Source organism: Lutra lutra, chromosome 2 (genome assembly GCF_902655055.1).
Source record: "Lutra lutra chromosome 2, mLutLut1.2, whole genome shotgun sequence".
Taxonomy (NCBI): Eukaryota; Metazoa; Chordata; class Mammalia; order Carnivora; family Mustelidae; genus Lutra; species Lutra lutra.
This window is the reverse complement of record NC_062279.1, coordinates 81,790,505-81,818,305: the sequence shown is the minus strand read 5'-3', so window position 1 is coordinate 81,818,305 and position 27,801 is coordinate 81,790,505. Positions and strand designations below refer to the sequence as shown.

The 27,801-nt window shown below is 36.7% G+C and overlaps 1 protein-coding gene across 3 annotated transcripts in view; it reads left to right on the top strand.

Annotated features, from left to right (window-relative positions):
• The first annotated feature begins 1,181 nt into the window (after positions 1–1,181).
• The window catches only part of GRIA2 (glutamate ionotropic receptor AMPA type subunit 2), a 157,682-nt gene continuing 131,062 nt past the window's right edge, over positions 1,182–27,801 (top strand). For 2 of the 3 annotated variants that reach the window (XM_047717814.1, XM_047717813.1), the window contains exons 1-2: positions 1,183–1,652; positions 2,185–2,325. In XM_047717814.1, the coding sequence (XP_047573770.1) occupies positions 1,565–1,652; positions 2,185–2,325 (229 nt within the window). In that variant the 5' untranslated portion in view covers positions 1,183–1,564. Of the gene's footprint in view, positions 1,653–2,184; positions 2,326–27,801 lie in introns of all 3 variants that reach the window. The other variant, XM_047717815.1, reaches the window with a different exon arrangement.

The window sequence follows — 27,801 nt, the reverse complement described above, 5'->3', positions numbered from 1 at the left end:
GGGGAAGTCTAGTCTTAGATCCTCCCCCATCAACTCCCTTCCCACTAACTTTTAATCCCTAACCTTATCTTTCTTTCGCAGTGATCTTAAACTCATGGGTTTAAAGTGATGAAAACTTAGCTTACTTCCTTTGAGCAGTGATTTCTCAAAACTCAGGGTCAAAACCGGTGGGATTTCCAGTTTCTCACTATGTCCCTGGGAAAGACTGTGCATCTCAACGCCCTTTCTAGACTCACCTCATCTTTTTCTTTCTCCTATGAGTCTTTCCTTGAAACGGAGTCTTCTCCTTTCAGTAAAGAAAGGGCTTCTAAAGAGTCAAGTCTACCTGTTTTTACTATAAGAGGGACTCTGCAGTGAAGTATGTGAGACCTGCGCTCGGCTGGCTCTGCAAGCTGGCATTAACATCCAATAGAACACACTATAAAGATGGGATATCCATGCAAAGTATTTCAAAGATTCGATCTTGATCTCCTCCCATGTGTCTCTAGCCTTTAAAGAAAGAATGTGGGTTTTTTCCCCTGGATGCTGGCTACATCACATTTAGCAAAACTTCACGATTTTGGAACAGTTTCTTCGATGGGTATTTTGTTTTCTTGTTTGCTTTTTGGCTGGGTGAGGTGAGGTGGATGATAGCTTTTCTACATTGCTAGGTGAGTTTTCACAGGCAAGAGAAAATGAAAATAAAAATTAATGAATGAAAAAATGAAAAAAAAATTGAATGTAAAACAGCACGGCCTGGTGAGAAAATGCTTCACCGGCAACAATTAAGAATTCGGCTTCTGCACAGCAGCCGGAAATCAGCTTTGCTGCGTTTGGTCCAGGCTGGAGCATCTCAGCGGTAGCTGCGGCGGCGGCACAAAGGTAGCACGAGGCTGGCGGGGCGGGTTGGGGGGTGGCGCTGTCCTCGGTGCTGAAAAGCAGAGCGCTCGGTGGGAGCGACAGCTCTCGAGACCCGAGGTGTATCCCAGTGGTAGCGGCTGCCCCGCTCTGAGCTGCGCTTCTTGAGCGCCGCGCTCGCGACGCTGCCGGGGCAGCGCAGGGTGCGGGGTGCGGGGGAGGGGTTGGACGCGCGCGCCAGCAGCCTGCCGCGAGTCGCGCACGCGCGCCGGGGACTGCCTGCTCTTCTGTGACTTGCGTCTGTGTGTGTGTGTGTGTGTGCGTGTGTGCGTGTGTGCGCGCGCGCGCGGGCGCGCGCGTGTGTGAGACAGAGGGGAGAGGGAGAAGAGAGCGCGAGAGAGGGTGAGTGTGTGTGAGTGCATGGGAGGGTGCTGAATATTCCAAGACACTGGAACCACAGCGGCAGCTCCGCTGAAAACTGCATCCAGCCAGTCCTCCGGACTTCGGGAGCAGGGACAGGGCGCAGGGCATCAACAGCCACCAGCAGAACCTGGGAAATAGGAATTTTTCTGCCTCCACTTCGGGTTTTTAGCAGCTTGGTGCTAAATTGCTGTCTCAAAATGCAGAGGATCTAATTTGCTGAGGAAAACCGCCAAGGAAGAAAGAGGAGGAAAAGGAAAAAAAAAAAAAAAGGGGGTATTTTGTGGATGCTCTACTTTTCTTGGAAATGCAAAAGATTATGCATATATCTGTCCTCCTTTCTCCTGTTTTATGGGGACTGATTTTTGGTGTCTCTTCTAACAGCATACAGATAGGTAGGTACCCTTTGTGCTCTGCTTTTGAATGTGTATAATTTGGTGGTAATCTTTGTTCACAGTGGACAAATTAATTCATGTCATGTAGACTTATGTCATACCTTGACTGCATTCCAGATTTAAACTGCCTAGAATATACATGTTTTTCTTAGCATGAAGCAAATGGAAAAGGCTATGGTTTTGATACAATAGAGGAAAAGGTGTTCTCATTTCTGATCCCCAAATTTTATTAATTCCGCCTTAACATTTTCCTGTTTGTTCAGATCCTCTAGGGGGTATGAATGCAAAGCTTGTGGTTACCAGGGAAGGCTAACGTTTCTGGCCACCTACCTTGCCCTCAGACTCTCATCTGTGTCTTGACCCCTTAGCTACCATTAGGAGATCAGCTCCCCGCTGCTGCCCGAGTCCCTTGATGTGTTTATTCGGCCTATTAGCGAGAATAAGAGACTCCCAGGCTGTTGGGCGCTAGCGGGCTCCCCTCCTTTCCTTCCCTGGCACTGACACTGTTCTGCTTGGTGTTTGTTCTTTGCAGGGGGGCTATTTCCCAGGGGCGCCGATCAGGAATACAGTGCATTTCGGGTAGGGATGGTTCAGTTTTCCACTTCGGAGTTCAGACTGACTCCCCACATCGACAATTTGGAGGTAGCAAACAGCTTCGCAGTCACTAATGCTTGTAAGTAATGAATATTCATGTCTTTTGGATGCCGCACGAGGAGCGCCCGCGAGTGTGGTGTGTGTGTGCTTCTGTGTCAGTGTGTGGGTGTGAGTGACTGCACACGCGCGTGCGTGTGACGGCGTAAGGAGAAAGTGGCTGCTATCTCGGGGACCCCCGCTGGCGGGGGTTGTTGGGTGAAGAGGGAGCAAAAGCCATTGAAGAGTGTGCGCACTAGGGAAGTGGGGTGGGGACTGGAGCTGGAGGGGTAGGTTCTGGGGATTCTAGCTTATCCTGAGAGCTTCAAGAGAAGCCCTCTTTGCCCGCCCCCCCCCCTCCACGCCCCCGGCTTGCGCGGCTGGTGGTACCTTGACCATAGAGAACAGGTTTATTCCTCTGGGCGCACAGTCGGGCAGCTGGGTAAATCCCATCGGGGACTGCCAGAGCCCAACCGCCTGCCCCGGCAGCTGCACTCCTCTCTTGACCTCGGATTTAAATACACAGGCCCGGCTCGTTTCATCGTATGGGCCCCGCGGGCCCTATATTACACGCTTCGACAGGACAAGTTAAAATGGTTCTGGAGTTGGGTTCGGGGTTATTACATAACGCCCACCAGAGGGGCGCGGCGAGGCGCGGCTAGAAGCGACGCTGACGCAGGCCCACTGCCGGCCGGGTCCTGTAGGGGTGGAGGGGGAGCGCTGTCAATTTCTCGGTGTTCCGCGGAGCCTCAGCCTAAGTTGAAGGGGGTCATTCTGCGGTGGGCGCCGCGATGAGCTCGTCGCCCGGGTGCGCGTGGTTCTCAGGTACAGGGCTCCAGCATAGGCAGTGAAAGGAGAAAGACCCGAAAGCAGCTGGATCCGGCCGAGTTTGGAAATCCGAAGAAGTCGCCGATCAGCCATTTTAGTGTTTGCATTATCCGTGTTATTCCTACCACTCCGCTCAGGCTTCCAGGACACGCGATGAAGCTCTGTCAAGGCTTCATGCAAAGTAACAGATAGAATCCAAGCCATTAAGTCTCTAAAAGGTTCAATGGAGAGGCTCGCGGTCTCTTGTACCGCCGCTCCCGCCCCTGCGACGGCCGTGGGCAGTGCGCCGCCTCCACTGTACCTTCCTGCGCTCTTCCCAGCAGCTGCCATCATTTCCTGCCGACCCGGTTGGGAGATTCATTCCTGCCTTAATGTTCGCAGTTTTTATTAAATAGTTAACAGTTTCGGGGAGTGGGTCGCAGATGGCTCACCTTCCACTTTGGCTACAGTGTAGAGGAGCCAGCGGAAAATTACCACAAAAAAAGCCCAACTGCAGTGTTCCCACATTAGGCAAACTGGTTGTCATCTCAATTCCCCATACTGAGCCTTAATCATATATTCGATAGGTTAGCTCGAGTATGTTATCAGGAACAACATCAACTCATTTTGAAACTACCACCGCTTGGATGAAGAAATGGAATAATTTGCTTTTACTTGTAGAACAGGGGCATTATTATGGTTGTGTTAGATGTCTAGAATCCAATTTTTTATAAAAAAAGTATTTAGAAAGGCTTCAGTGCCACATGTTTCCTTCAAATGTTGATACCAAAGGAGAGAAGAAACTGAAGCTATGAGCGTGCAGGGAGAAATTGAGAGAGCAAGACCTAAAGTGGATTTGCAGCTTAAAAAAATTTTTTTTTTCCGTAGAAGAATATTAAGAAATTTCAGTACATACATACATAGAAAGAAGCCCCTGTAGTTTCATTATTGAGTTTTTTTATACTTGACCTATTAACCGACCAGATTTAGGTTATTTATTTGATTTGATATCAAATTTCTAGTTTTTCCCTGAATTATGAATTTAACCTATGCCTGTGCTAAGTATCTAACTGTATGTAATTGTATAGTAGTGTGAAAATGCTTTGAAAAGTAATGAAATTAAGGCAAGACTGATTGTTAGGAGTATGTAGATTCCTAAAACACTGTGAAAGTGATCGACAGGTGCACTTTTAAAAATGGTCCACATTTGAGAAGTGCACTCATTGGTGAAAATAGCGAGAGGGTCTGACTGAGAAAATAACAGATATGTCCACTGAACAAAATGAATATTCCTTGATTCTAAGAGATGTTGTATGACTGTGCTGGAACTTTGTAAAGAATAAAGTCTTATTTTTGGTTTAGATGAGGTGACTGGTTTTAGGTCTTCCATCTCAATATTTTTGAAGAGATTTATTTTTAATATAAATTGTATTGAAATAAGTTATGCAGACAGAGAATGTATATGTATTAGCACATATATAACTCCTTGAATTTCCACAGAATGAATACATCCATGGCACCTGAATTTCATCAAACACACACACACACACACACACACACACACACACACACACACACGATTTAATTTGTTTGACAACACTTCTGAGAGTTGGGGAAAATGAAATCTTCATTTTGTTCGGATTTTTTTGTTTTTCTCAGAAAACGAATCTGAAATAAAAATGTAGGTCTACAGATCCCAAAATTACTCTTCCATGGGTTACTATCCTAAGACACTAAAACAAATTGTGGTGAGCAACTGAAAGCCTTTTTAAGTTTGGCATGTGCCACTCCCATGTTATAAGTAATCTTACTGATTGCTAAAGAGAACTAATGAGACATTGTTGTACAAAGGAGACACATTGGATAGAATTTTCTGGAGTTGATATTGAGTCATTAACTGAGTAAATTACTTAACATTTGTGACTCAGTTTCTTCATTCCCTTAGGAATTTCACAATCTAGAGCTTATAAAATGAACTGGAGTGTTCATAGTCTTCTTCATTTCTTTTTGTTTTGCCAAGGGCAGGAGAAGAACTTGAAATTAGTTTAACTCTTTATGTTCATGTAAACTACAACCATGAAGTCAATAGTCAAGAAATGAATGGAAATCTCTAATCTCAAAATTGTCAAGATGAGTTTTGATCATTTTAACCCTGCTCAAGGTTTTTCTCCTATGCTTAGCCTTTGTTTGCTTGCTTTTTCAGTCAGGGAAGTCCATGATTCTTTACTATATGAAGTGGAAGCAGAAGCATCAAATGTATTGATAGCTAAAAACAAAATGACTTCCTCTCATTTTCTCCAGAAATCTAAGGAATTCTGGTCTTTAACTCCATTATTAAAATATGTATCATCATCAGTTAATTTTCATAAAGTAGCTTGTTGTTTTGCCTAGTTTAAAAATCTCATAGTGTTAAATGTATATATTAAGAAAATGGAGTTTTATAAGGTAGTAATGTAATTGCTAGGTAGAAAAGAAATTAGTTTACTAATATAGTTTTATTCTTGACATACAGGAACTTATTTGGAAATGTCTAGGTTGACATTGATTTAGGATCTAGCTCTGTTCACCAAATGGGTTAAGGTTATGCAAATGAAGTGAAGTCATTATATTGTCAACTGGGTAAAATGACTGCTGTGCAGGGCACCAGCTCCCACATCCTTCCCTTTTGCAGTCACAGTGGGATAAGGAAAGTACCTGTTCCCATTTGTTTCCATGGGTACCTGAGGAAATAAAGACGGGTTTCTAATTCTTTTTTTCTCTCTGACTCTCCCCCTCCTCCCTCCTCCTTTCCTTTCCTCCTTCTCTTTCTTCTTAGCTAGAGATAGTACTAAGATTTTTATTTTTTCCTGAAAGCTGTTAAAAACATGAACCTTTAATATGAGAAAATACGAACCATAAAACCGGGGGGGGGGGACTATCATCTGATGTGTTCAATGATTCAGACTAGTGATGGCTTCAATAATTCTTCTGTCCCTCCCTCCTTCCTCCCCAAATTCCCTCCCTTCCTTCCAACCCTCCCTCCCTCTTTCCTTCTTTCCTTCCTTCTCTCCTCCCTCCCTTCCTTCTTTCTTTCCTTCTTCCCTGCTTTCCACTTCCTCCCTCCCTCCCTTCCTTCCTTCTTTCCTTCTTTCTTCCCTCCCTCCCTCCTCCTCCCTCCCTTTCTTCCCTCTTCCCTTCCTTCCTTCCTTCCTTCCTTCCTTCCTTCCTTCCTATCTCCCTGCCTTCCTTCCTTCCTTCCTATCTCCCTGCCTTCCTCCCTTCTTTCCCTCCCTCTCATTCCTTCCTTCCTTCCTTCCCTACTCTCTTCATTCTTTCAGTGTTTATTGAATGCCTTCTGGTTGTCAGAGAATAAATGAATGCTTTTTTTTTCCCCCTAATCTTTCCCTTCTGTACTGTTTTGAAAAGTTCTCAAAGTCTTATAAACCTTGAGGCCTTCAGTGTGCCTGGCCACCATGGTCTCGTCTAAGAACCTTTGAGGATGTAAAGATATTCTAATTGTTCTTATACAAAAGCAATGTATTACAGAAACTCAGATATTTTTGAAAATAATAAATTTGATTTTGTTATATGTGTACACACCACATATTATATATAGTTAACAAAATAGCAGATTTTAAGAAAACACTAAATATTTTTACATTCTCAAAAAATTTAATAAAGTAGTACTCTGCTCATTACCAAAATTTCTTTAGAACAAAACTGTCTAAAGTGGGTACAAACATGAATATTGGATACCATAGGCTTTAGAATGAAAATTTTTGAACATTAAATTTCCTCTTCAAAATCTTTCCTGTCTCTTTTCATGAATGACTTTGACAAATTGTTATTAGCTTATTTTAAAATAATTTAATAAATTTATAATTCAATTCTATAAAATAAATTATAAAAATATTTAAAGAAATAACAGATAAAAATCTACTTTTTCTCTAAGCCAGCAGATGGGGATGTTGGAGAAAATATTGTTCTTTCATAAAACTGTTGCGCACACTAAATACCTTTTGAAACATTGTAAACACATTTATTTAGGGAAATTAAAAAAATACATAAATGGCATTTACTTTGAAAAACTTTACTTAAAATGCTCTTTGAAAAAGAACTTTGAAAAAGAACTGTTTTAAAAACAAAGTGCCTTTGATTTTATATAGATTATCTTGAATATCTTCATAAAATTGATTAATATAATAATTAATAAAGGCATTCAGAGACAGGATTGGTAAATGCTCTCAGAAGAGAGAAAGTTCTAAAATTTTATTTTATTTTATTTTATTTGTTTTTTTAACCTTGATTCATCAGATATCATTTTTAAGGTGTATTTCTTATCATTGAATTTTCACTGTGAATTATTGAAAGTCTATATCTGTGTTCACCGAATTAATTCACGTTTGCTAAACCTTTATTGCATTTTGCATGAATGCAACTGTATGTTTGTATATGTGTGAGCATGCATATGTTTGTGTATAGTTAGAGATGGGCTATCGTGTCTTGCTATTTTTATTGAAGCAATTACTAAAAACCTGGAGTTACCAACATATGTAAAAATTGCACAAAACTAGAATCAACTTGGATGCTATTAAGCCAAAATAAGAATTCATGGTGTGAAGAAAACCATGAATACATGTACCAGAACACAGTACCTTACACCTGGTGGTGTAAATATTGTTATAGTCAGTTGGAGGTTACAAAGAAATAGCTCCTGATATGTAAGAATATTTAATTTGTCATTAGGTTTTTGTAGTTAAACTTTCATACTTCACTTATCACTGGAGAATTTCAAGAAAATGTTACATTATACTAAACAGAAATCAAAGAATCACATCAGTTGGAACATTCTATTTTAGGATAAGAGAAATTAAGTATTTAGATAAAAAATACTATATGAAATGATAGAAATTTAACAAGAATTTATCCCTTTGCTACTCCTTTTTGAGGGCTTGCAGGCTTAACCTGCTGACTCAAGAGGTATGGAGCATTTCTGTTTTACATCAAACCTTTAAAGTGATAAGGTCATTGCACTGTGACATTATGACAATAGAATGCTGATTCATGCTCAGACTTCAGATCCTCTCATAAACTCTTCCAGTAACACCCTAAAGACTTTTGAACTTCCCCTAGGGCCCCCCAAATTTTAAAGAAGTCTTAAAAGTGCAGTTGTTTCCTAATTATCCCAGCGTGTATTGCTGTATAATTGTTTTCAGAGAATATGTTTTTTTCCTTCCTCTTTCTCTCTTCCTCCTCTCTGTTCTCCCCTTTTTAAAAAAGTCAATGGAAATAATCTGCAGAGCAAATGCAGGAAATAAAATTTAAATTTAAATAGAGGGTTTTTTTTTAAGTGAACAAAGGCTATATTACACAGAGCTAAAATCTTGTATCTGATTTAAACATTTTATTGGAATGGCAATGGCCACTGGATAAATTATGTTTCCTTTCCTTTTTTTTTTTCTTTTTAAACTGGATTCTACTGAAGTTTCCATAGCTATTATTAAAATATTAGCTCTTTTTATGGCAAATTTCTGCCAAAATTTCTGAGATTTTTCTCTAGTGCTTTGAGTAACCAATTGTCAAAAACCTCTTATATGACTAGGTCTCTTCAATACAATAAGATAATTAGTTGTTGAATTCAAAGTTAAAATTTCAAAATCCCCCCTGATTTAAAACATTTCAAACATCAAAATGTTTATCAAAGCTGATTTTTCTAATTTGGGGAAAAAGAAAAGGTGAATGTGGTTCTCACCATGGTGTTAAGAATCTGACACCTATTATTTTCCAGTACTATTCATTTTGTCATTTTTGATAATGTTAATTTATAGAATGAGCTCATTTAAAAATTAACTTGGGTAATGAGAATGTGGCTTTCTTAAAGGAGTCAGGATCATGCCATTGTTGTCTTTGTATCCTTCAGAAACCCTAGTCTAGTTTCTAGTGCACTAAGGGACTTAAGGATTATTTATCTACTAGACACATTTAATATTATAGCAGATTTTCTTATTACAGAATTATACTTTTTAAAGTCAGAATTTTTCTTTTCCTCTCCATTTTGGCTTCAAAAGAAACAGTTTCCTTGGTGTCTGACGCCTCATATCTTATTTAGATCGAGGTGTAATGTATTTTTCATTTTCATCTACAAGCTAGATATGTTCAACGTTATCATCTTTATTCCTTAAGATACATTGCTATACGTGAAAGCCATTTATTGAAGATAAGTAGAATACACACTTTAAAGAGGATTTACAAATGCTGTTTGGGTGAGGCCAAAGCCAAGTTGCTCGTGCTTGGAATGAGAGTCTGTTATGAGGGCCCTGAGAGTTACGGGTGTGCTCAGCTTCCATTTTAGTTTTGGATTTTTCTCAAAATGTGTCTATACATATTCCTCGAATGGCCACAAGATTGTCATTCTCCCCCTTCTCCCAGAATATAATATACCACAATTTTCTGTGTTTATCTTTTCATGCAATTTTTTAAAGAAGTATCAAATTATAAGTTTTTTTTCTTTTAGCAGATATCTCAAAATGAGGAGTTTATGGACACAGTTCTTCTTGTGTACCAGTTGCTCTAATATTTGTGCTAATGTATACATTTTTTTATATGCATGCTTTTTTTTTTTACCTTTAGGATTTATTTTCCAGTAATTTAGTTATGTCCCTTTTTTATCCTATGCATCATTTGCTTCAGCAAAAATCCCTCAACTTTTTATTATAGACTTATAGTTTTTATACATTAACTAACTTACTGAAAAAATCATTTGAAATGCTTACTATTGATTGTTAGCTTAAGGTCAAAGACAATTTTAAAGTTGAGAGCCTTGATGTTTATAAGTGTCTTCAACTGGATAGAACAAATAGGTTTGGGAGAATAGAGATTCATTATAGGAAGGAAATTTATAAAGAAATTTATAGTTTCTTAGATGAGTTTAATTTTCATATCTCTTCACATTTCTCAAATTAATGATACATGCACTCATCATAGTTTTACTATTTAGGATTGTTCTTTTAAAGAATTTTAAAGCGTAGTGTTATATAGTTTATTTATGGGTTTGTTAATACTTATCTTTTTTTCCTCATTATTTCAGTATTTAAAATATAAGCACAAACTGGGTTGAACTAAGTGCCTGAATTTCAGTATGTCCAAAATGTTTTGAAAATGTCATATTTTTTCTATGGAATTTATTAACCCTTCATGTACAATTAATTTTAATTGATAAGTACTGTGATATTCACTGTTTAAAAAAAGATTTTATTCACTTATTTGAGAGAAAGAGCATGAGCAGAAGCAGGGACAGAGAGACAAGCAGACTCCCTACTGAATGGGGAAAAACAGTTCATGAGATGGATCCCAGGACCCTGAGATCCTGACCTAGATGATGACTTGAGCCAAAGTCAGATGCTTAACCCATTGAGCCACCCAGGTGTCCCTGAAATTCATTTGTTTTATGGTCCTCTGATACTTTCACTCTGGTTGAGCTTCAGTGAACCTCACAATATGCTCATTCAATGCAAATATTTTTGGTCTTATATTTCTAAATACCCAATTATACTATTGGAAATGATAGAACTATGGTTATATAAACTGAATAAACTATATGCTTATTATTAAGATATAGTGAAGTGTTAGCTGATTCTTCATCCTTGTAAGAGAATGTGGCCTTAGTCAATCATTTCTAACTTCAACATAAATTTAATTGAAACTCAAGCTACATAATTTGATATAAGAAAAGATTTTCTCAACCTGTAAGCCTTTGCAGCTGATATTAAGGCTTTACGTTATGATCCTATTCTCTTTCAGATTTAGTTTTCAATTCCCCTAGCACTGGCGTTCAGTTCATTGCAGTTATGGATGTCAGCAATTTGATTATGTTTTTTATTTCTTATGCAAGACTAAAAGGATAGAACTAAATACATATTTTGAAATAAATATCTTCAGGCCAAGGGGAAAAGTATTTCTTTTTCTTTATTGTAAATTGAAATTGCCAGATTTCTTAATGTGTGGGAAGAGGGCCATGGAAAAGAGGGATAAACTCCAAGAGGCAGTGTAATGTGGTATACTAGCTAGGGCAATAGTACTGGAAATTCTTCTGTTGAAGCTTCTCTTTGGCTTGGAGTCTCCCAGTTTGCAAGTCTATGGTCAGTCTTCATGTACACTGAACTACTACAAAACAGTGAATTCTTACATTTATATTATTTTTGACAAATAGAAACTATTAACTCTTTCCAGAGAGAGAGAAAAAGGAAAAGAGGCATTATGCATCCTTTTATGCAAAACACCAATTTTAGGCACTTTATCGTTCTAAGCTGGTAAAAAAATTCATCCTTGGTAATTATAAGGTAAAATTCTGACTGAAAAGTTTTGGAAAACATAGATAAAAATATGTAATGTGGCACATCCTACTAGACTTTGAATTTGAGGGTATGCACTGAATCATAGTAAACTTGACCTCCTGCTTGGGGTACCTGAGACATTGTAGCAACTGAACAACTAACTGCTTGATAAATGCTAATAGGGCTCAACAGTAGAACACAGAAAAATTTGTTTTTAGTGTGTTACCCTGTGATGATATAGTCATGTCATATGTTAAATATTATTTAACATCTAAATAATATTTTAACAATCCTAGATATATTTAAAGTATATTAGCATCTTAGAAGAATAGTCAACAAATTTCCTTTAAAGATTTTATTTATTTATGTGAGAGAGAGAGAGCAAGAGAGAAGGCACAAGCAAGATGAAGGGTAGAGGGAGAAGCAGGCTCCCCACTGAGAAAGAAGTCCAACAGGGGGCCCGATCCCAGGACCCTGGGATCATGACCTGAGCCAAAGGCAGATGTTTAACCAACTGAGCCCCTCAGGCACCTGAATATCCAATAAAATTAATTATGATCATTCACAAACAATATATAATTTTTGTCATTAAAGTTAATTATTTAAAAATTTTTAAGGCCATTTTGGCACTGAAATGCTGAACATAATGAGTAGTTTCAATCCGAAGAATAAGGATTATAAGGTATAGGATGATCAGTTTGATCAATATATTTGAAAATATTTATCATATATATTTTCATGATACTAACTTGGATCATTGTTAACTTACTCCTCATGGGCTTCATGTTAAGTTATTTCTTGTGGTTTACAGATATTTAAAGGTACTGTTTTCAATCATTCAGCTACCACAGAAATAGCTCCTACAACTCTAGAGTTGGAGGAGGGGCTTCCTTAAAAAACAGACAGACAAACAAACAAATAAACAAACTCTCATCCCAAGCCTTTGGCAAAGAAAGTTCTGGAAACAATGAACTCTACGGGTGGGAGGAAAGGTGTGTGCTTTGCTAGTTTTTCTTCAAAGACACATTGCAACTTCTGTCATGATTTTTTCTTTATTCGTGTCTTATCTTGTGAGGAATTGAAAGTTTTCAATCTTGCTTTTAATTTCCATAGGAAATGGAGATGTTGATCTTTATAATTCCCAAGCACTTTCACAATTTATAGCTTCATTTGTTTTAACATGTTTTTAGTTTTTACAGATTTCCGGTGTTATTACTGATTTACACTTGGAGAGGAATATTTAGGAAGAAAAGCAACAATTCACAGGGATTATCAAGGAATGATGTAGTTTTAGTTCTTTGATGGGAACAACTATAAATCCTCATTTTTATACTAAGAATACAGACAAGTCAAGGATTGTCATCTTAATGATAAACACACGCACTTTGCTGCCCTGATAACATGGAAGACAGAATACTGTTGGCTAGGAATTGGAACTTGGAACCAAACTCTAGTCCTATTATTGAATGAGTGACATTAGACAAATTTAATGTCTGTAAGTCTCAGTTTCCACCCTTGTGAAAAAGAATCATACGTTAGAGGATTGTTTTGAAGATACACAGTAGGCATAAAACATTGCATACTTTGTTTGGTGCATCTATGTGCATGAGCATTGGTGAACTTTTATTATTACTTCCTGTATTAGGATCTTTAGGTAGCTTTGATGTGTGTTGATATAAGACGTGAGAGATAAAGAAGAATGTAATTCAGATTTCCTGTTAGAATCTTTTTCTATTATTTTTAAACCAGGGCATAACATATGCTGTTTCATGGCAAAGAAGAGACTAGTAAAATAAACTGCATAAACCACTTAAAGTTATGTTTGGTGCACTAGAGTATGAAAATGATTTTTAAAAACCGAGGAGTCAAAACCGAGTGATAACACAGCTTTCCCTTTATAGCATATCACTTATTATTAGGATGTCAGTAATTTGGAACTCTTCTATCCCTGGTAGAACTTTCAAGCACATAATTAATATATCGCTCGATATCTTTTTTGAACTGTGCACAATATAGATTCCTAATGTTTTATTTCACTTAATTAATTAAATTATATTTATTTAAGTGAAAAGCGATCAAGAGACCAGAGGCCTTGAAATCAGGCAAATGCGGATTTGAATATGATCAGTAGCTTTATGATACAAAGCAAGGTTTTTTCTCTTTGTAGGATGAGGCTGTTTCCTCCTCACATCTGATATTATTGGAGGTTTAAATGAGAAAATAAATGGCCTTGATTTGTTTGTCGTGAATGATCCAAATATTTCCTTCTTCTATGTATTCTAGCCCTTTACTGAGAACTAAACAGCATGGTCACAGCAATTGAGGAGAATAAAACGCTTGCCTTCAAAGAGCTTATGTATTTGATAGCTTTATATTTATGTGTAACTTTCATCTTTTCAAAGCACTTCTATATCAGTTTGGTGTTTAATATTGGTAGCTCTGCAAAGTTTATGGGTTAAATAGCATTATTATGCTGATTTCCAGGTGATGAAACAGGAATTAAGTGAATTGTTCTAAGCAACTGCAGGTTTATGGAGGAGCTCTTGCTTGGAAAACAAGCCTGTTGCTTCCTGGGCTAGAGCCTTTCCCCAGTCCTAGGTGGCAGTGAAGCTAGAGTGTTAAGATGAGCATATGTGATTTTAATAATGATCCACAATTTACTAGTGATGTGACTCTGTATATATCGGCTAAGCTTTTAGTCCTTTTTCTTCCTCTGTAAAATGGGAGTCATTATGATACCCGCCTCGTAATATAACTGTCAGATTTAAGTGGTAATAGTTGCCCAATATAATAGAGTGATTAATTGCTAATTTTAGTGGTTTCAATCCTCTTAGTGTATATTAGTCACATATACTTGGCTCCAACCTTTTATTTTTTAAGATTTACTTATTTGTTTGAGAGAGAGAGAGTGAGAGGATTGGTGGGGGAGCAGAGGGAGAGGGACAAGCAGACCCCACGCTGAGCACAGAGCCAGATGTGGGACTCAATTCCAGGACCCTGAGATCATGACCTGAGCCCAAATCAAGAGTCAGACACTTAACCAACTGGGCCACCCATGTGCCCCTTGGCTCCATCCTTTTAGATGCATGAAAGAGAAAGTAGCCAAGGAGAGCTAATTTAGCTCTCTATGTAATTTTCAAATTAACGAGCTTCTTTAATATGGCCATTCAACTAATATTAGGACTAGGGTTTTGTTCTATTATCACTTTTAGGAAACTGGTGAATGTGCACACCTTACAATAATTTTAGGATGTTTTTGATCCACAAGTCTCCCTAAAATTCAATAGATAAACAGAAGGGACTGAAAATCATGAATAAGTTAACAAAAATGTATATTCTGGTTAGCTTTAATTGTGAATATCTAATTTTATTCAGTAACCACTTTTAACACTAATATATTTGAATAAGTAAAAATGATGGTAGATATTTCCCATGAATAGCGTGACATTAAACACAGGACATGTTCATTGTGACTTCTTTCCTGTGGATCAGTTATCTGCAACCTGCTGCAGGTTGGTTGGTCCATTGTCATCTTCCTTACAAGTTCCTTCCTCAACATGAATAAGGGAGGCTCTGTTTTCCTGTACCTGTCTCAAAAATGGAAAAAAACTCTTAAATAATTACTTGTCTAGAGACCACTTCTTTTGGAGAATGGAAAGACACTTATTCAGGGGATGTAACCACTGACAGTAAGTAAAAATAAGGAGTTCCTGTAAATGAGCTAAAATTTTTCTTTGTTTATAAACTATCCATTACCTCATTTTGTGTTGATTTTCATTAATATGATTGTTGCCTCATATTGCAATAATTAGCATGTGAAATCTTTGGTGTAGTCAGAACTTGGGTCAAAAGTATTTTTTAAAGCAAATCCATATACAAGATATTGATGCCTTATGATTTGGACCTGAGGTAGAATGCATTGGGTTAAAGTCAAATGCTTATCTTCAAAATACTTATGTCTACCTTGTTAGTATGTGTCAAAATATCACAGAATTTTTTTCTTTCTTTACCTCTTTTCTCAAACTTTTAGTAGATATCTGTTCTATGCCAATCCCTTGATGATATCTTAGGTAACAAAGGAAGATAATGATTCTGTATTGGAAATTATTCATGGGTCCAAAATCTTTTTTATGGCAAAGGTAGTAGTTATTCTAGGATAGCTAGGTGATTTTCTTATTATGTTAATGTGTATAGTGTAGTCTTGGTTTCTAGACTGTTTGTAAATATTATTAAGTACCTTGGAACTAGATTTGAATCTTGAGTAGAAATGGTAATTCCAAAAATTATGAAGTAAACAGAAAATGGTCCTGATGGAAGCTGAAAAATAATGATCTTATGAGTTAGAATATATTGTTGAAAAATAGGTGGCCAAATGAGGAACTAGTATTTCTAATTAAATGTGAATTGAAGAGCTGTCAAAAAGAATTATAATTTTTGAATCAGATTTGGAAATGATAACTTATATTTTATTTTGTATGATTTTGTTTTTTTCCTTCTCTACTCAAAGCTTTTAAGTTGTTTGAACTGGCGTGCACTGTGGAAATTGCTGGGTGGTCTTTATATAAATTAATTAGATATGGGCTATATTATATAATTATCATAAATGCTCTTTTAGCTTGTTACTGAAGAAACTAGTTGCACTTTTTACAATAGTAAGTTTTATGAAATAGTTAAAAATGTTGATATGTATAGTTATTTCAAGTAATTTGAACTTACACATTACTAGTTCTCTTATAATGTTAAGACAGATTTTATAAAATCTAAACTTTGATTATTACAGCAGTTTGAGTGTTTTGGTGGCTCAGTTGGTTAACTGTCTGACTCTTGACTTCAGGTCAGGTCATAGTCTTAGGGTCTGGAGATTGAGCCCCCATCAGGTACTGTGCTCAGTGAGGAGTCTGCTTGGGATTCTCTCTCTCCCTTTCCCTCTGCCTCCCACCCCATGCTCATGCCGTCTTCTCAAATAAATAAATAAATAAATCTTTTAAAAAATCAATGTAGTTTTAATGTATAGAAAAATATAAAAGAATTAAAATATTTGTGAATAATAACATTCTGGAATTTTGAATTATTTAAAACTTAAAACATGGAAAAATTAAAATTTAGATTCTTAAGGTCTTTCTTAATATTTTAAGGTTTAAAAATTCTGATGAAATTAATTGTTGCATGTGGTGATTTTTTAAACATTGCAAAAGGGAATATAATAAATATTGAGTCTTTTTCCATTCCTCAATTCCACTTCTTTCAGATTATCACCATCATGGTTTCCAGGAATTCTAGTGTAACATGTGAACTATGCTGTCTGTATCTTGATTGCTTCCAACTTAACAAAAATTAGAGTGCTACTTTTATCTGCACAGTTTCCTTTTTCTTTGTAATCTTTGCATTGTATTCTCTGTTGTTATTTAGCCCTGTCTTTTGTCGATGATTTTTTTCAACCTCTTGCTATCTATTTTAATATCATGTGCAAATGAGTTTGCAGAATAGATTCCTCTGAGTGGAATAACCGAGTCAAAAGGTGTTTGAATTTGAAATTGTGCTAACTGTCAAAAAAAGGTGTATCAGTTTATAATCCTACCTACAGCATATGCCTGTGTTCTCCTGATTTTACGAGTAGTATACAATATTAAAATTTTAAAAGCTTTGCCACTGATATGTAATTGCTTAAATCTACAATGAAAACTTTTTACTAATGCTAAGGTTTCTTTTTTTTTTAAGATTTTATTTATTTATTTGACAGACAGAGATCACAAGTAGGCAGAGAGGCAGGCAGAGAGAGAGGAGGAAGCAGGTTCCCCGCTGAGCAGAGAGCCTGATGTGGGGTCGATCCCAGGACGCTGGGATCATGACCTGAGCCAAAAGCAGAGGCTTTAACCCACTGAGCCACCCAGGCGCCCAATGCTAAAATTTCTTAACATCATTACTTGCATTTCTGCGTGTATGTATGTGTGTGTGTGTGTGTGTGCACCCACACACTTGTTCATAACTTTACCCAGTTTTCTGTTGGGCTGTGGATCTATAGTACTTATGGACATATATGATGAAGTAACATATACTTTGTTGTGTTATGTGGTTATTTTTGTTTTTCTTTTAAAGTCCTTATGATTTTTCAGAGTCAAAATTTCAGTTCATGATTTTTAAGAGTACAGATATTATATTTTAGTCAAATTTAGAAGTTGTTTATTTTATTGCTTCAGGATTTTTGTGCCTTGCTCAGCAAGATTTTTTCCCACTTAAAGTTATTTAAAGAGAAACAACTGCTCATTTTCAAAATTAGTATCCATCCTATTTTGGTTTTATGATTCAGAATAAATCTTTGATTCATCTGCATTTATTTGATATAAATACTAAAGTAGGGATCTAGCTATAGTTTTTCCTTCATGAGGTTAGCCAATTGTCACAACATAGAATACTAAAAAAATTGGATTTTCCCCCTTGATTTGAAATGCCATCCGAGATTTTCTTGAGTAAATAATTCTTTTGGGAGTTAAAAAACAAACAGGGAATTCACCCAGAAAATGAAATAAGCAACATTGAAACTCTATTACAAACAAAGGAATGTAAAGTAATGCAAGAGACTTCTTTCCTGAGTAGTGCTATTCTTATAAATTGTGCTTTTGTGTCACTGGGTCTCAGACCAATAAAAGAGGATGTCAGATTTTGAACGTTAACTGAGCCCAGAGGGATAAATAAAGGATTTTGTTATGTTTTTTGGCTTGTGTCACAGCGCTAATATCACTTTAATGGACAGCTAGTTTTGCACATTTCTCTACCTGAAGCAATGTTTAAGTAATGGGTTATGACTATGACTTGGCTTTGGAATATCACTTTGAAATTAGTCAGTGTAGCAATCCTTATGTGTTCACAAATAGAATTTTAAAACCAAAGACCACAATCCATATGCAATGACGAAAGGTAAAGGAACTCAGATATGCATGGTTTTATTAACTAATACATAGTTTCACCCTCAATTTGTTGTAAGAACTAGTTATATGGTCTCTCTAAAGCCAAATATCGAGCTATTTATGGTATAAATCCCAGATAAGCCGGAATGCTAAATAAAACACTAACCTGTCTCTTGCGTCACAAAATACTTTCTATTTGTCTTATGATATATGACTTACATTGTATATTTTCAGCTAAACATCAGGGAAATTTATAAATCTTTAACCACTACATATGTGGAATTCTGAACTGAATGTGGTTAAGTTCGTTTTCTGGCATATATTTTCTGGTACATGTTCTTCCCATGATCATTAAAATGGGAAGATTTTAACTTTTAAGATAATGATTTTATAAAATATATTTCTTTAAATTTCTGAAAGACCCGAGTCATCTACTTATGTTTTAATATATCTTTTGATAAATAGAAAACATATACCTGAGTGAAAATTAAAAAAAAATCATAGAAATGCTGTGTTAATAATTATTTATGGTAACACACTTAAAAAATTAAATATTTTGTAAACATTGGTTTAGTCTGGTTTCTTCCCCCCACTGATAAAGGCAGAAGAGAGTGAGGAAGAAAAAGCCATTTGTTGCCACTCTGCTAAAAACGGGTGATGTGCCATGAAAGGGTGTACATAATGCTTTTCTGGTATCCTAATGGAGTGGAATGAAGGTAGACCAAGGTGGCAGATTTTTCAAGAGGGCTCCATGGAACACACCGTCCCTGTTCTGTTTCAAGGGATTACTTCTGTTTTCCTTTTGCCTTACTTTCACTTGTGTCCAAATAGCTATTAATAGATATCATAGTAGTTTTCTGTTTTGCTTTAAAGCCTCACAGTTTGTATTAGCTTTCCATTTATTTTTAGTTTTCTTTGCAAATTTGAGAAGTTGAATGACTATGTTGAACACCTGAAACTAATGTAACATTGTGTGTCAACTGTGTTCATATCAAAAAAAGAAAGAAAAAAAATTTCCTCCAAAATTAATACAAAAACTTTGTGAAGCTCTGATGAGAATGTTTTTCCTAATTATAAAAGTTACATATTAAGATATCTAAAAGAAAATAAAAAATCATCACTAATTTTAACCAAGAAATATCACTTAATAATTACATGTGTTCTTTTCTAGTATTTTTGTGCATGAAACATTCTTGGAAGGCAGTAGACATTTGTACACTTAATTTTCATAGCTTCATAATACTCATCCCCATAATTCATCATTTTCTAATTTTGCAGTTTTTGTTTGAATCCTTTTATCCATTATCAAATATTGCTGCAGTTGAAAACCCTTCTGCATATGCATTTTTCCTCATTTCTGATGACTGAAGTGTAATTATAGGATCAAAGGCCTTGAAGCGTTTAGGTATTTCTGATATACACTAAGGAAATTCATACCAATTTATAATCCTATCAACAATCTATGAAAAGTCTAATCTCAAAGACCCTCAATATCATTGTTACTATTTTTAAAAGTCATTAGTTATTAGATAGCTAGAAAAATCTTCTTTTTCAGTAAGTTTTTCATGCTTATGACACATTAATGTTTCTTTTTTCACAAATTGTTTATTAAGATATTTTGCTCAGTCTTCATCACCACCTTGGTATTTTTTCCCATTGACTTGCATGAGTTATTTATCCAAGATAACTGCTACTGGAGAAGATGGGGCTAGGGAGTTGAACATCCAGTAATTAAATGCTTTGGCCGAGACAAGGTCCACACTACTTCACCTTCTAGGTTTTTGGTTACACCTATTCACATGGCCATACACAACTTAAGAGGATGTAGGCTAATTCCTCTTAAAATAATTTTGTGAAAATAATAATAAGTAATAAAATAATAAAACTGTATATATATGGCTTTTGTGGATATTGATTTCTAGGATGAAGCTGTATTTTCTTAGAACTTGGAAGGCAATTACAAACTTATCTTCTATCATCAGGTATTGTTGAGAAGTATAATTCTCATTTTTTTTGTATACATTTATTATTTCCTTTCTGGAAGCTTTCAGGGTATCCTTTATCTTTTGTCTCCTAAAAATTCACCGTGATAGACCTGTATTGAAATTTTTTTTTTCCCATCCTACTCAGCACTCAACAGATTTTCTTCCTTGGGATTTGGGAAATTCTTAGTCATTATTACTCAGAGGATTTGCCCTCTTCCATTTAATTATTTCTTTCTAGATAGCCATTTAAGTTGGCTTTTTTCCTTCTCATTTAGAATTTATTTAACATAACATAACATAAACATTTGAAAGTAGTCCATCATCAGATTTCTTCATGCCATATCTTTACACATTATTTTTACTAGTATAGTGCAATTAAAATAAGTCTCATGGCATTCATTTTGCTATATAGAACATCCAACTAATTCTGAGGTTGTCCTGAATGATTATTCCTCTGTTATGCTTAACGAGATATTCACTGTTTCTCTTCCTGCTCATTGTATGGCTATCTAAAAATATAGCTTTTGTGGTATTTTGGAAACCACAGAGAATTGCTGGATGAGAGAAACATATTTGTGAATGATGATGGAACAATAAAAAAACCAAAGACGAAGCATTAAAATGAGGGAAACAGATGAGCAGGAAAATGTGAGCAATGACATAAATAATAAGAGAGATTTGGTTTGCCTATTTCACATTACTGATTCTTGTCTCATCTTGGTCATCCCCTTTCTTGTATTTAATTATAAGTTGATTTTCTTTCCTCTTTGCAACAGTTCTATGAAACTTACATATTCACAGTTTTTATCTTTGCCATCTCATTCTTTTGAAAGTCCCTTTCTTTATGTTGGCACATAGTTTTCTATATTTTTGATATTTCATCTTAGGCATATGACTTTTGAATTTTGAATGTGGTGATCATGAAAAGCTTCCTTTTCAGGTTCTTATCTGAAAATCAGTCTGGTGAAAGCTTCACCTATGTTTTAACAGATGTATCACTAATTATCAAATAAGGGTACTCAGTAGAAAAAAATATTAAGTATATTTGACAGAAGAAAAAAAAAACCTGGAGATTTAGCGATTTTATTTTTTATTGTCAACCTTTCTTTGCCCTTTTCTTTGTTGATAATGGAGATCATCGCTAGCCTCAGAAAATGAAAGTGCACTAAAAAAGTCACACAAATGATGCATTAGTAGCTGGATGAAAATGCAGTTTATTAAATATTTTTTTGTTTTTTGAAGAAAATCAGGAAGATTGATTCATATGCTTTCTGATGATAGAGGTACTGGTGAGATTGCCAGTCTCCCTAACTCCTCTGAAGAGTTTAGCATCTCTCCCCTAAAATGTATCTATAGTTGATTCTCAATACATGTATCTATAGTTGATTCACAGTAGTTATTTTCTGTAACATTGCTGTGAACACCGAATTAGGGAACACTGAGCCATTGCTCCTAAGGAAATAGATTCTCTGGTCAGAGTGTTTCCACCAACTGACTGATACATAACCTTTGATATGTGTTTCTGCTTCAGACATCTTATTTAATACATCTTGTTGATCCACTCATATTGGGCTCATGCCTGAGCAGTTTATTTAACACATACATTTTCTCAGTATGACACATAACAACCTTAGGAATATTTGACAGTTGGGACCTGTCCTGGGACCATGTTCAGCATAATGTTTGGGCATTTTGTTTTATTTATTTATTTTTAAATATTTTATTTATTTATTTGACACAAAGAGTGAGAACAAGTGAGTGTGGACAGGGAGGAGGGTCAGGGGAGAGGAAGAATCAGGCTTCCCACTGAGCAGAGAGCTCAACTCCGGTCTTGATCTGAGGACCCTGGCATCATGACCTGAGCGGAAGGCAGACGCTTAACTGACTGAGTCACCCATGCACCCCGTATGCTTGGGCATTTTAAGTAAAATCACCAACAAAATGCATAAAAATGCAGAAAACTTAACACTAAATAAACTGTATAAAGGAGATTTTATAGTTTGCGAGCTAAAACATGAAGGCAAAGGATTCGGTCTCAGTTGGCACTGTGTGTCCTGGGCCACTGCTCTGCGTGTGAGTGAATGGCAGTCGATGGGCTGCAAGTACTGAGTTGGGGGTCACAGATAAATGTCAGTGTGTAGGTGAGTTTGCACATGCAAAATCCATGAGTAATGAAAATGGACTGTATTTGTTTGATTTGAGCCAGTTTTGGCAATTCAAATAGCTTTCTATTTCTTCTTCTTAGTAGTAGTCTGATGGAATTGAAAGAATTTCACCTTGCTTTGAAGTGTTTATAATTACCTATGCTGATAAATAACCTTGGATTTGAAAGGATGAGAAACCGACATCATTTTAAGCTCTGTGGAGCAAATTGAAGGGAAAAAAAAATCCTTATTTCCACAAATTCAAGTTCATGATGGCACTGCTGAAGGACGAAGCATTTTATTTTATTTCTGCTTTAAAGACTGTTCCCCAGGGTGCCTGGGTGGCTCAGTGGGTTAAGCCACTGCCTTTGGCTCAGGTCATGATCTCAGGGTCCTGGGATCGAGCCCCACATCGGGCTCTCTGCTCGGCAGGGAGCCTGCTTCCCTCTCTCTCTCTCTCTGTCTACTTGTGATCTCTCTCTCTGTCAAATAAATAAATAAAATCTTAAAAAAAAAAAAAAAGACTGTCCCCCAAATGAGAAAGGTGTAACTCCAAAAGGCATTAAGTCCCTTTGGGGTGTTTAAGCAGTGATTTTTCTGTTATGTTGTTCTAGACTTTTTCCACTTGTGTTTTGCCAGTCTTCTCACGGGGAAGGTCCAAGAGCCAAAGAAGACAGAGAAATGAGAAGTGCACATGGCTGTCCTGTGTCTCTGTGCATAGCGTGCACACCATTTGGCCATGTGTTGGGATAGATCGAGGCTTCACAAGGGTTTAAAGGAAACTAGGTATGAATCTAGGTACCATTCCACCTCTTGTAAGGGATTTTTCTCAGCATTGAGGTTGTGGTGAGGAAGACTGGAAAGGTGTACATCCTCATGGAACCCACATTAGAATGGGGTGAGTGACAAATTGATCAACAGACAGAAGAGAGGCAGTTATAGGTGGGTTATAGGCTTACATGTTTTAAAAGAACTCAGTAGGACACATGATGGAGGAACCAGATAACGATACTATGTTAGGCGCATTCCTGGAGGGAATGAGACCTAAACCAACAAGAATCAGCCTGAGGGATGAAGGACGGGGGAGGAGCATTCTTGGTAGAAGGCACAGGAAATACAAAGGGCCTGAAAGAGAAAAGTCTTGTGTGATTACCCTCCAGGAGAAACCCAGAGGAGCTGCAACATGGTAAGAGAGCCAGAGAGTGGACCAAAGAAGCTCGAGAGATCAGTAAAGGAGGCAAAACACACAGTTCTTTGTAGATCATGGCAAGTAGCATGTGTGTTAATTTATGTATATTCAAGATTCATATATATCTCAGACCAGAAGATAAACAGTAAAAAGATCTTACCCCTTAACAACTCTGCTCTATCAGAGTGAATGTCAGCAAAAATATTCAATAGGAAGAAGGAAATACTGTTTCCATACTTGCAAGATCGTTGTAGGATGACAAAATTATTTTCTTTTGATTGGATTTGGGTTTGCATTTATTTTGTTCAGTAGGAATAGCTCCCTAGAAATTTCTTAGGCAACAAAGAATTTCTCTCCTTGCAGGGACTTTTGGTTTGTTGTACTGTGAATGGGCCTATAGAAACGAGGCTAGTGATGTGACAGTTCCATTATAATTCAGGATCCTCAAAGTTTGTTCCTTCCTTGGTGCCACAACGATCTTCTGAACAAAGCATCTGTCATCTTTGACTTATGAACTTCTTCATTGTGAGAAACAGGAAGGCCTGGCCTCCAGGGTAAGGGATGGGGTCACCATTTCCCTCTTTAGCTTCGTAGGCTGAGGCAGAGTTAGTTGTTCCTGGTGAGGATGAATGAGGTCCTCCCTGAAGCCATGTTGACGGCTCCATGAATACTCTCCCCTCTGAAAACAAGAGTGGTGAGAAATGTGAAATTTAATGTGCTCATCTGCCAATCGGTCCTCATTGTCTTAGCCAAAACATGATCTTTGGTTGAGAAAAGAGAGGCTTAAAAACACATAATACCAGAAGGATTGCCACTTTCTAAAAATTTATATTTGCTCAATTCATTTGTATAATAGAGCTACCTAGCACATGAGGAATTTTCATGCACTTTAAAATGGTAGCAGGCAGAGTAAAGTTGTTACTTTGAGTATCCCAGACCATCTATGGAAGCTGCGATTCTCAGTGTAATCCCCAGGGTCCACTAGTGTTTTTATGTCTGGGTAATTATGGTCGTATCATATACTTCAGTGTTTGTTGATGCTGCCAGGTCCAGTATACATCTAGGGAATGAACTCTGCTTTCCTTATGAAAAACAAAGCAAAACACTCTGCTTTCCCTTTCTCCTTATGTGGATGATAATAGACTTGGAGTTACATGTCATTCAAAGGAATAGAATCCAACCTAAGAACAGTCCCCTTGAGTCTTCTCCTATATGCCTCATCAGGATATTCATGCTTCCCGAAGGGCTTGAGAACAGGGTTTCTTGGGGGGCGGAAGCTGTTAAAACTCAATAACTTGATAAAATTGAAAGATGAAGAGACTTTGTTGTATTACTAGAAACAAGATAAGTGAAATGAAATCCAATGATAAAATATCAGGACCTCAGAACCTCAGGATGGATGCCATGCTAAATAGTAAAGGCAATAAATTGTCAGTCTTTGGGGGATGCTTTCTAGAAAGAAAGATTCCAAGACTTCTCCTGATAGTCTATTTAATCACAAAGTAACTCATCTTGTTAAGAGTTTCTGTCTTATGTCTAACTTAATTTGTTTTACTGTAACTTAAATATCCTTTCTTTTATTCAACCCTCGAAGAAGGAGGAAAAAAAAAAAAGATTCTCCGCTTCTCAGCATGATAGGACTCCACATACTTAAAGACGATAAATAAACCATTCGTTTACTTCCTAACTAAGGCACTCAACTCAGGCTTCTCCAAGTACATGAGTTCATTCTCTGGTTTATTTTTTTCATCATATATAACTTCATTCCTATTTTTATTTGAGAAAAAAGAGCTGAGACCTGGTAGGTGCAATATTAATAATTTCTAGCTAATTCTGACGATGGTTGAGGCATATATTCAAGATTATTATTTAATATTGAATACATTCCAATATTACATTTAGCTTTGAAATAACTACATTATATTGATGATACTCATTCAATATGGAAGTTAAGATCTTGCTGAGCTTTTCTGTTTAATTTTTATTTTTTACTTTATTATTCTTGTGTTTGGTTAAGAATTCTAATTGCTACTTCTTAATTATGTAGTAATGAACAGACTAGTTAGCCCCTCTTGGCTTTAATTACATTATTTGTGAAATATAAATAATGTGATATTGTTTCTGTAAAAATATTTAATGACCGACCAGGAGTGTGGTAAGTGCTCAACAAATGCAAGTTTTCTCTCTGAATACATTTTATTTCTTGTGTGTATTATTTGAAGTTTATATATTTATTCATAAATGGATACATTTATCCATTTATGGATGGAAATCCATATACATTTATGGATGGAAATAGGATGTTTGTTCAACTTCATTCTATTTTTTTTTTTAAGTAGGTTGCATGGTGGGCTTGAATGTGGGGCTTGAACTCATGACCCTGAGATCAAGGCCTGTACTGAGATCAATAGTAGGATGCTTAATCCACTAAGACAGCCAGGCACTCCAACTTTATTTTTAATAAACACTTTTTATGATGTGACTTGCTCCCTCTATTTTAGTTTCATACTTTAGTTGTGATATGACTTCCTTCAAACATAAATTATAGAATGGAAATCAAATGTATGGAGTCTGGTTTGCTTTTTTCAAATTCACTTTGGAATCTGTTCAGGGTTTACTCTTCTAAAGGGCTTTGGGCTGCATATCTTATTATGTCTTCTGTAATATCGAATATTGAAATTAGCATGGTGTCATCTATAGTTGATATGCTACCTCTTTGTAGTTTTGTAGGGACTTTCACTTCTGGGTTAAGGCTGATTTTTCTTCTCAGAAATGTTGAATCATCATTATTTTTAATCTTCAGTGTTTCCTCAAGTGTTTTAGGAAACATGATTTCATACTCATAAAAATATGTTGTTTAAATTTTAATTTTTCATTTCTGTTTATTTTCACTTTGGATTTCTATATTCATGTTAGAACATATACACAACATATGTCACAACTAGTGATAGAATTTGAAAGCTACTTTGTTTTATAATTGTAATTTACAATTATATTAATTATGCTTTAATTCATTTCCTTTAACCAGTGGATGGGAAGAAGTTTCTTGCCTATTCCTTTTAGTTTTCCTCACCCAGATAAAGATGAAAGTCTGTAATATTTGGGACTCATCAGCAAGTTTCTATTACATGGCTGAAAATTGAGCCTTTCTACAATCAGCAAGTACTTTGCAAGAATATTTCCTGATAGGCTTTCTCAGGAAGCAAACCCAGAGTCATCTTCTCCCAGCATGTTCCAAATATGCTAGAAGGAAAAAGACAAACACAGTAAAGATTTGAAGGTGGAATGCATATGTCCCTAAATATATGTAGGATGTGGATCTAGAAAAATCAGAGATCGTTATGATGGATGAAACTGGGAAATGCCCCACCTCTTCTGTGTGTGTGTGTGTGTGTGTGTGTGTGTGTGTGTGTGTGTGTGTTAATGTGGAAATAGAAGAAGTAATGGGCATAAACTGTGACTCTTAAATTAGTAAGATGCCCAGAAATGTACCTAACACGTAGAAGGAAATCAATGAAGAATGTGAGATGAGGTCCAGAGAAAGGCTGTTTTCGGCTGTGCAGGCATATACATAATCCTACAGCAGGTCTTGTCACATTAGTCTAGAAATGGGACTTGGGCCAGGCAGGTGAACCGGGCAACCGGAGCAGAGCGCAAGCTGACTCCTGGCTGCGAGAGTGTTTGGGGGAGGCGGGGCAGTTGCTGTTCTTGAGAGTCCTGGGGAGAAAGCTGAGATCAGAGCTGTCTAACCAAAATGGAGACACAAGGACAGTTCTGATTAAAAGGGAATTTCAGGTTTCAAAGCAGGACAGGGGCCCAGGGATGTATGTGCGGGAGGTGGATTTCGGAGAGCAGAGTTAGAGAAGCAGGCGCAGGCAGAAGCGGAGTCATCACGCTGACCGCAAACACTCTTATCTGGAGGAAGCTGTTAGAGCTTGACTCTGGATCACAGGACAGAGATGCCTGATCTTGGCTTTTCTCATCCTCTCTGGGAAATCACTCGTTACTGGTTTATCAAGTTTAAGCTTTGCCTGGTTTGTAAAATCCTCCCCTAACATTATGGACTCTTTGGATAATAAACTCTTGGCCCTAGTCAATATCCCCTTTCTTTTACAAATACTTTTAGTACCTCCTGTGTGCCAGACACTGTGTCAGTGGGAAAGAAACTGCCCTCAAG